This window comes from Brachypodium distachyon, chromosome 2, assembly GCF_000005505.3.
Source record: "Brachypodium distachyon strain Bd21 chromosome 2, Brachypodium_distachyon_v3.0, whole genome shotgun sequence".
In the NCBI taxonomy this organism is placed as follows: domain Eukaryota; kingdom Viridiplantae; phylum Streptophyta; class Magnoliopsida; order Poales; family Poaceae; genus Brachypodium; species Brachypodium distachyon.
In genome coordinates, this window is record NC_016132.3 from 36,030,261 (window position 1) to 36,040,305 (window position 10,045).

At 43.9% G+C, this 10,045-nt stretch overlaps 2 protein-coding genes across 2 annotated transcripts; one reads left to right on the forward strand and one right to left on the reverse strand.

Annotated features, from left to right (window-relative positions):
* Positions 1 to 1,032: 1,032 nt before the first annotated feature.
* Positions 1,033 to 2,339, reverse strand: LOC100825510 (1-aminocyclopropane-1-carboxylate oxidase). The gene has a single exon (XM_003568886.4). The coding sequence runs from the start codon at positions 2,252 to 2,254 to the stop codon at positions 1,319 to 1,321; it is 936 nt and encodes a 311-aa protein (XP_003568934.1). The 5' UTR covers positions 2,255 to 2,339; the 3' UTR covers positions 1,033 to 1,318.
* Positions 2,340 to 7,499: 5,160 nt separating this feature from the next.
* On the forward strand, positions 7,500 to 8,908 carry LOC100826347 (1-aminocyclopropane-1-carboxylate oxidase). Its single transcript, XM_003568889.4, has one exon. The coding sequence runs from the start codon at positions 7,725 to 7,727 to the stop codon at positions 8,658 to 8,660; it is 936 nt and encodes a 311-aa protein (XP_003568937.1). The 5' UTR covers positions 7,500 to 7,724; the 3' UTR covers positions 8,661 to 8,908.
* The last annotated feature ends 1,137 nt before the right edge of the window (positions 8,909 to 10,045 follow it).

Consider the following 10,045-nt stretch of genomic DNA (forward strand, 5'->3'; position numbering starts at 1 on the left):
ATCTTGCTTACATCAAGTAATTAACATCGGATGTTGATCTCAAAGACGATGGTCTAAAGTACAGCTAAAAGACACTACTACTGTTTTTTTTTCCTTGCTTGTACTTCACACATAGGTGGGCTTATATAGCTCACGAGTTGCATAGAGTAAACGAAAGTCACTTGTGGCCGTTGGATGTCAGATGATAATCTTGCAGTCGTCGACCATCGTCAGATTCTCCCATCCTCACCTTCTTCTGGTACCCTGCTGCATGCTAGGTCCTCACATGAAGCTTCACTTCCATTGTGTGACAAAAATCAATGATTTCCACGGCAGTTGTAGTACCGTGACCAAAGTGTATAAAAGAGGGTAGATTTTAAGTTCATGTACATATCGTGTGTGTTTTTAACATGAACTGAGCTCATGAAACCGATACGGGCCACAACGTTGAAATGAAAGTATTAGTTCCAAAACCAATTGAATGAAAAGTGCTTAACATACAAAGTACATCATTTGGTCCAACATACAAGGATTCATTTGTACTACATTCCATAGGAAAATTTACATCCACTCTAATCTCTTGGAAGAAATCCTTTGGTCCAATCAAACAAACTTTGATGCAAACAAAATATTATAAGCCTCAAGTGGACATGACATCGCAATACTACATTTTTCATGTTTCTTTAATTTTCCAATCCTATGAATCAAAGAGGCCCATTATAGTGGAAACTGAAAACCACACAAGGACTTATACGGTTTTATGTTTTTTAGAGGATTTAAAACTTCAGTTCTTTTTTCCCTATATGTATCATTCGTTTTACAGAAATAGAGACGCTAGATTTCTAAAAATCATGTCTAAATTGACTTAATTTTTAAGGATTCTTAGCAATACATACAACCTCATGATTTTTTTTTCAATACTATAGTGTGCATGACATTTCAATCATGTGATTTCAAAATTCTGCAAACGGAACAAGCCTTAAAAGTTACAGAAAGCAAAAAAAAAAAACTCCCTCTAATCCTAAATTTTTGACTCAAATTTTCCCAAATATGGGTGTATCTATTCTTAAAAAACGTCTAGATACATGTAATATTTCGACAACAATTTAGGATCGGAGTGAGTAGAATACATTGGTGGGATGGAATTTCGTAAACATGTAAAATTTGTTCAAACTCAAATTTGTTCTGTAAACATGTACATTTTCTTTTCTCGCTACATATTGATTTTTTTTCCATGAGATGGCCCATATTTAAATAAATATTAAGGGGCAGCATGTATATATCCAACGTAATACTACAATATAAAATTTCCTTTAATCCCCACGATCAATACTCAATTTCAAGCTGTTGCCTTTGCTGGCGCCTTGACGGCCTCGAATCTGGGCTCCTTGGCTTCAAACTTGTGCTTGCTGTAGACATCCATGTAGTCCCCAAACACATACGACTCCGGGTACTCGCCGCCGGCGCCCGCCACCGCCGGCGAGATGGCCGCCTCGAAGGCCGGGTTATAGAACGAAGCCACGGAGCGGCGGTTGGCGTCGCGCATGGGGAGGACGCGGTGCCAGGCGCTGCGGTAGCGGCCATTGCTGAGCACCTCGATCTGGTCGCCGGTGTTGACGACGATGGCGTCCGCGAGCGGCTGCACGGAGAGCCACTCGCCGCCCTTGAGCACCTCGAGGCCGCCGACCTTATCGTCCTGGAACAGCAGGATCACGCCGCCGGCGTCCGTGTGGGCCCTGAGGCCCGTGACGAGGTCGGGCCGCGGGCACGGCGGGTAGTGGCTCACCTTGGTGCCGAAGCACGGCGCGTGGCGGCCGTGGCCCGTGAAGGCGGCCTTGATCCGGCCCGTCTCGAGGCCCAGGTTATCGTCCATGGCCTCCATGACTCTCTCGGCCAGCTTCTTGAGCTCGGCCCGGTACTCGTGCATCGTCTCCTTGAACCCCGGCGGGGAGGACGGCCAGCTCTGGGTGTCGTCGTGGAGGTAGAAGATGTCCTCCCAGTCCATGTCGTCCACGGGCGCCGCCGCCTCGCCGCGCCGCTCGGCTTCCACCAGCGCCTCCAGCGTCCGCACCGGCTCCGACGACCGGAACGCGGCTTCTCGGAGCCGGTAGCTCTCCGAGCATACCTTCTTCACGCGCTCCAGGAGCTCCGTCGGGATGCCATGGTTTACTAGCTGGAAGAAGCCCCAGTTCTCGCAGCCGTCGGCGATCTGCGCCATGGTTTCGGCTCTCTCGGCGCCGTCCAGCTTCGAGAAGTCGATCACCGGAACCACCATGGCGATGAGACGATGAATGAAATTTGAGCTTTGTTTCAGGTGCTGTATGCTGTGCAGGTGATGGTTTGAGCTGGAGAACCATGGTGTATATATAGTGCACCAGGTATGACTGGTCGGCAAATATTTTCAGAAGAAAAAAATATCTGGTCAATACAGGCGCTGGAGCTGATCTGGCACCTGCTCAGGTGAGAACCTTCTCCGCAGCAGCAACTATTGGATGGTTCTGGCAAATTGAAACTGGCATCTCTCCTCTCCTCCATGTTTTTGTTGTATCTGTTAGTACCAGATATGTGATGTCCATGTCATGCCAGTGTGACTTGTGCAGTGACATTGCATTGGGATGAAGGAGCCTTCACTCAGGCAAGAGCCAGGAGAGAAAGTTGATCAAGAATTCAGGAGATGGAAGTATATCTCAGACCTATCAAAAGGGAAATATTAAACATCAAGTTTGGACTTCTGTGAACAGTTTGTGGGAATGGTGTGTTGAACTCAAACTAGGGATGCAAATTCAATTGCTGTTCCAATTTGAAATACTCATGAGTTTCACTACCGTAAATCAGGATTTTTCAGCCTGTTTGGTGGGTAATCAGTGTGTGTGTCTTCTTAAGTAATTTTTTTTTCTAGAATACGCCCAAGCAGACGTGTCATCCGTTAAAAAACAAGTTTACTGTGATGCAGTTACAGGACCAAATTGGCGACCAAAAATACAATTAGCCAGAGACTCTCTGCTCATCTCTTCCACTCGAAGGCGAAAACAGAATCACCTAGTAGATTAGCCTGTCGCTAAGCACTACCTTCCACCTGAATCGCGGCGGGAACAGCACCAAGACTAGGCGAGTCCCCCTCAAAAACCACTCTGTTTCGGTGCTTCCAATTTGACTAGCACACGAGAGTGACTGAAGTAGCAAGAGGTTTACGATCAAACTAATGACAAAATCTTTTAGTCCCATAATCTTTTAGTCCGAGTATATCTTTTAGGCTGAACTCTTCTAGATTGGAACTACTCGCACTGTTGTAAATGACGTGATATTATTCTTCAGTCTGAGGAAAACTTATCATCTCCACAGTCGGCAGAGGCTCAGCCACGTCTACAACCTCCCAAAAAACCCAGCAAAACGGTACAGATTCTTGGACACTATTGATTCTTATGTCCATAATGAAATCTTCCATGGAAATACTTACAAGTCTTTGCTCAATTCCCCATCAAGGAAAATGTGGCCTTGAATTAACTTGGCGTCTTCCAATGCCTTCTTGGAAGGTACATGCACAGAAACCTGTCTGCAAATCAACTGGCCGCATCTAGCCAAGACGACCAAAACAGTGGCCCTGACCTGTCTGAGTAGTGAGTACGTTGATGTTCTTGTCATTGCATTCAATTCGCTCAAGGAAAATGTGGGGGAAATCGCTGGAGCTTGTAAGACCAGAATTGGATTGCTTGGAATTCAGATTGGATCTCTCTCTCCATTATTAAGTTCCAAACGGACACTGGACTAGATGTCCCTTTCTTTCTTGTGTTTTTTCTGCAACTGTGTGAATAACTCCATCTGCAATCTTGGACCAGATGGGGAGTTAATTGCAACGTGATTGTGTGGCTACCCGGAATAGAAGCTTTGTTTTTTGTTTGGTTTTGTTCTTCTGGATAAACACGAGCATTTTAGACAGAGACGAAGACAGGGGGAGTGGCGAGAGCCATTGCTCCCCCATAATCGAGGAGTTCAGGTTATATCCCTGTACACTTCAAGATCTTATTTGCATTGATGATGTTTGGTACCTCACACTCTCGCACCAATGATTGACATGATTCCTTGCTTTATGGTCCTTGATTTTTGGCCATGATTGTTTTAGCAAATTTAAAATGTTTAGACACAATCTTTTTTAGGAAACATAGTACAGACGCAATCACTTGCACACACGAACGTACACCCGACCCCTATGAGCACCTCCGAGAGACTGAGCCACCGGCCGATCATTTTGAGATTGACGAAGTCACCGCAGGTGCCTCGTAGTTGACGGTTACGTCACTCCCACTGAAAACACAACACCGGTTAAAACCTGAAATAAATACAGGAAATGCGAGCACAAGAAAATGCCAAGTCTGGGATTTAAACCTGTGTGGGCTCTGGTTCCACCACAAGGAACCAACCACCTAAGTTAGGCTCAGTTCGTTGTTTGGACACAAATTTTGTTTGTGCACTTCAAATGAAAGTACGGTTTTCGTTCTCAACTTGTCGATAAGTACGGAAATGGTCGTTAAACTTTTTCATCCCCTAACTATTGAATCCAGACACAAATGATCCCTTTGCCATGTCAACATTTATTGAATCCAGACACAAATGGTCAACAAACTTTTTCATCATTTTTCATTTTTGGCCTCCAAATTAATTTGTTTCCGGTAAAAAAACAAGACGGTGTGATATTTCGAGACCAAAACAATGACACGTCAACACTAATAGTACTTTGCATGAGGGGAGACACCATAAGTACGGAAATGGTCTCGAACTTACATGAATTTATTGGAGGTCATCCATGTTCGACGAAGGCATAGGCGAACTGATTATTTAATTCATTCTTTTGTTTGTTCTCTTAAAAAATATTTTTTGTTGTCTAATAAAATTCATTTTTATACTCATAACAGTGATAACCTCGATTTTACTAAGAAACCATTGACGATCACACAAATTATTAACGATCACTCAAATTATTCATTAAACAAGTTTTTTAACAAACAAATTAGTTAGTCATTAGTTGATTATCAGTTAGCTATCATTCTACAGGAGAAGTTGAATGTTGAGGAAGCAGATATCCTTGCCAGATGCATGTATTAATTAACTAATCGCTTAGTTTCCATTCCGAGCAGTAGTAGTATATTAATTTTCTTCGTCTCGTGTGCTTTGAACAAGTCATCCTTTTGATTTTGATCAGTGCCAAAAAAAAAATTAGTTAGGTACATAACCGTTGATAAAATAATCATTCATGCATGGGCCGGTTAGTTCCTAACTTGCAATCAGGAATAAATTAAGAAAGGAATTTTAGGAGCCGCCAAGGGATAGATCACATTAAGGTGTGTTCAAACGCAGGCCGACTACAATCCCGTCCAAAACCGGCTAATTATATGATGTCAGCCGCCGGGAGCAAGAGGCCTCGAAGCTGCGATTTTATTTTGGTTTCCCTCGTTTTCGACAGGCATCGTGTGACGAGAGGAACCATACATCAACATCCGTATGTCGTTTGTGTATTTTCTTTGTGAAGTTTTGTGTCCTTGCGGTGGCGTTTTGGTGGAGTAGACGACGTTGAATGGAATAATGGTATCCCGGCTACATCCTCTTCCTGGCGTAGTCAACACGATCTACTTCATGGAGCTAGTGGATCTCGCGGTTTATTTATTTTGTTATTTTGGTCTTCTTCTTCATCGGTTAGGTGATGAATTAGTGGTTCGGCTACCTGCATTGCAAAGGGTGTCTCCCCGGCCATAGTTCACTGAATGATCTTAGGTTCTCATCGGCAGCGGTGAGCGACTCAAGCGGATATTTAAACCCTATGAGTTTAGTCCATCTTGTGCAGGTCTGATCAAATTTCATCATCAGAGACATGGAAAAATTTCAAGATACGTGTGACGGATATAGAGATTTTTACTTCAAAGGATTTTGGTGTAACTTTTAGTTGCATTAGGGTTCTTTGTTGTCGGTTTTTGTTCAATTTACCGATCCTCTATACTCTGTTTATTGATTCAATAAAGCCAGATGTTTCTTAAAAAAATGTTGATGTCAGCGAGTGTGCTAGTTCAAAATATTGTGAACGGAGGTTTTACGGTTTCAAGCAAAGCCGTATTTGAACACCCCCTAGCTAGATCACGCGCGCGGCATATCTGCACAACACATGATAGAAAAGGAAAGGATTGCATACAATTAGTCTAACTGCGGATGGATTAGGATGAGAAGATATTAAGCAAAATCTGAGTTTTTTAGTATCGTCCACGTCACAATGAGGTACATATAATAACCAATGTCTGAGTTTGTAATATCTTTGTAAAAGTGAAAAAAAATGAACTCCACAATTCTAGCCCCAAATGATAGGTGCCAAACAAGCTGTAAAAGTGAAAGAAATGAAGTCCAATCCTAGAAATTTTGGAAGTTTATCCATAAAAAAGTTGGAAATTCATCCCAAAGATTTGAAAGTTTGTCAAACAATAAGTTTATCCGACAACATTCATTGAAAGCTCATCTACAATTTTGAAACTTCACTCTTAAAAATACTGAAATTCATCTCATCTGTGAAAATTATCTTAGCTTAGTCAAGCTTCCCAAACCAACTTGTTCGAACATACGCATAACAAATTATCAATCATCATAGTACGATTCAATCCTCTGCTAGTTTATTATGGTTCTTCAGAGACCAGACTTCAGAGATATGATGGTTTAGTAATGGTTCTTCAGAGAAAGTCACATGGAGAGTGATATATTTGTTCTTGGGTCACAAATGACAATGATATGACCAATCAATCCATCTGTTCTGTTAATTTTGTCGAATCTAACCAAGCATAAGAATCCAACCAAATAGCAATCTAGCCAGCTCCATCCCAGAAAGTGCTTTAATTCTGATCCTGATCCATCTACGTCTACATATAGATCCTAGTGTTACGCTAGTAGAAAAATTTTAATTCCAAGGAAAAAAAGGAAAATTCCCTATTCCTTTGCTTTTACTCTTTTTTTAACAAACCAAAGAGGCCTTAACAGAGATGATAGCATGTTCTTTGTGGAGGAGCTCTGCAACACAGGAAGGGAACCACCGAGCTGCCGAATAACGTTCGTTTCTATTTAATCAACTAAGGAATAGCAGACGCTCCCAAAAAAAGTGCATCAGTACGCAGGTAAAGAACAACATGTCCTAGCTTAGTCAAGCTTCCCAAATCAACTTGTTCGAACATACGCATAACAAATTATCAAGCATCATAATACGATTCCATCCTCTGGTAGTTTATTACAGTATGGTTCTTCAGTCACCAGACTCCCAGAGATATGATGGTTTACTGATGGTTCTTCTGAGAAAGTCACATGGAGAGTGATAGATTTGTTCCTGGGTCAGACAAGCCATTGACAAATGACAATGATATGACCAATCAATCAGTCTGTTCTGTTAACTTTGCCGAATCCAACCAAGCATAAGAATCCAACCAAATAGCAATCTATAGCCAGCTCCATCCCAGAAACTTCTTTCCTTTTGACACATGCAGAGAATTTTTTACTTTATTTTTATGCAGAGAACTGTCTTTCCTTTTCTATGCAGAGGATTTGCTTGGAGCAGCCGAACCCTGCAGCCTGCAGCTGTCATTGCAAAACCTCTATAAAAGGCCATTTCGTCTCCCTGCATCCCACCCATCAGCAGCAAAGAACACCATTCTCTTCTCAATTACCAGAGCCAGCTGCTAGCTAGTTAAGGCTCACAACTCATCTTCCCCAAGAATAGTTTAGCCATGGTGGTTCCGGTGATCGACTTCTCGAAGCTGGACGGCGCCGAGAGAGCCGAAACCATGGCGAAGATCGCCGACGGGTGCGAGAACTGGGGCTTCTTCCAGCTGGTGAACCATGGCATCCCGACGGAGCTTCTGGAGCGCGTGAAGAAGGTTTGCTCGGAGAGCTACCGGCTCCGAGAAGCCGCGTTCCGGGTTTCGGAGCCGGTGCGGACGCTGGAAGCGCTGGTGGAAGCCGAGCGGCGCGGCGAGGCGGCGGCGCCCGTGGACGACATGGACTGGGAGGACATCTTCTACCTCCACGACGACACCCAGAGCTGGCCGTCCTCCCCGCCGGGGTTCAAGGAGACGATGCACGAGTACCGGGCCGAGCTCAAGAAGCTGGCCGAGAGAGTCATGGAGGCCATGGACGATAACCTGGGCCTCGAGACGGGCCGGATCAAGGCCGCCTTCACGGGCCACGGCCGCCACGCGCCCTTCTTCGGCACCAAGGTGAGCCACTACCCGCCGTGCCCACGGCCCGACCTCGTCACCGGCCTCCGAGCCCACACGGACGCCGGCGGCGTGATCCTGCTGTTCCAGGACGACAAGGTCGGCGGGCTCGAGGTGCTCAAGGACGGCGAGTGGCTCGCCGTGCAGCCGCTCGCGGACGCCATCGTCGTCAACACCGGCGACCAGATCGAGGTGCTCAGCAATGGCCGCTACCGCAGCGCCTGGCACCGCGTCCTCCCCATGCGCGACGCCAACCGCCGCTCCGTGGCTTCGTTCTATAACCCGGCCTTCGAGGCGGCCATCTCGCCGGCGGTGGGCGGCGCCGGCGGCGAGTACCCGGAGTCGTATGTGTTTGGGGACTACATGGATGTCTACAGCAAGCACAAGTTTGAAGCCAAGGAGCCCAGATTCGAGGCCGTCAAGGCGCCAGCAAAGGCAACAGCTTGAAATTGAGTATTGATCGTGGGGATTAAAGGGGGTTGATTATCTGTTAGCTGGGTTAATTTTGGTGACCAGGTAGGTTGCAGTGAGAATGGAAAGGGGGTTGATTATCTGTTAGCTGGGGTTTATTCAATTACTGCAGTTGTTTTATGATTTATGACATAGGTGGTGTACCAATGAAATATTTTGTGATCGTTTCATGTTTGGCAGTTAAGAAAGGAATACTATAATATTTTCTTTATTGAAGATATACCTGAATTCCTATTGCTTGACTGTGCTTTATCATTGGATCAATACTTTGCGAAACACCTCTTTAGTGAGTCTTCCCCATTACTTTGCTCCATGGAAAGAATGATTTCTCTATACAGGAAGAAGATATGAGGGGTGTTGTTTGTAGAGTAGAGTACGTTTGTTTTGTTCTTGATAAGGAACATGAGATCTTGACAATCTATCTAGAGTATCTAACCACAAATGCCTTACGATAATATTCTATCGCTGTAGAATTTTTGTTTTAAAAACCCTGATCTTAAAACTGACAAAAAATCCAAGTGGAGGTATTGGTCAGTCGTTTTCGCCATCACTTCTAGCATTGATCCTTTGTGAGGATCAGATTATGTGCACAGGTGTGTAGTGATATGCTTTGCAGCACGATTCTTACTTCGTGTACGATTTTGAAATATTGAAGTAAATTTCTCTTTTTCACAAAAGTCGTTGGATGTTAGCAAGCACAAGTTTGAAGCCAAGAAGCCCAGATTCGAGGCCGTGAATGCGCCACCAAAGGCAACAATTTTTTTTTGAAGGAAAGCCATAATGGCGAGAGCAAAGGCAACAGCTTGAAATTAGTGATCATCGAGAGTAATGGGGGTAGATTTTCTGTTAGCTGGCTTAATTTTGGTGACCAGTTGGGTTAGAGTGACGATGAAAAGGGAGTTGAATAGTTGATTATCTGTTAGCTGGAGTTTATTCAACTACTGTAGCAGTTTCATGAAATGGGTGTGTACCAGTGTAATGTGGGGGATATTTTGTGATTGTTTGGTGTTTGGCAATTATCAAAGGAATAATAATTTTTCAATGAAGACAACTGTTGTTATTTTACAATTGGGCGTGGCTATATCTCAGTTGTTTGATCTTTAAGAAAAATGGTTAAATCTCAGTTGACGTATCATAGCCATTTGATTGTTATTTGGACGTCATCCGACTCTCCTCTTTTCGTCGTTCATTCCGAATCTTAAAGCACGAACCATATCCAGTGGCTGAGGAATCAACTTATCTCTAACTAAAAATCAGGCGACTTAGATATAACAAACCATTACAATATTGTTTGATTGTGATGCAACATTTGTTCATTACTTTGCTCCATGAAAAGAATGATTTCTCTATAAAGGAAGAAA

Bases quoted from the DNA above. Each gene is read 5' to 3' on its own strand.
- LOC100825510 (XM_003568886.4), bottom strand. From the start codon at position 2,254: ATGGTGGTTCCGGTGATCGACTTCTCGAAGCTGGACGGCGCCGAGAGA.
- LOC100826347 (XM_003568889.4), top strand. From the start codon at position 7,725: ATGGTGGTTCCGGTGATCGACTTCTCGAAGCTGGACGGCGCCGAGAGA.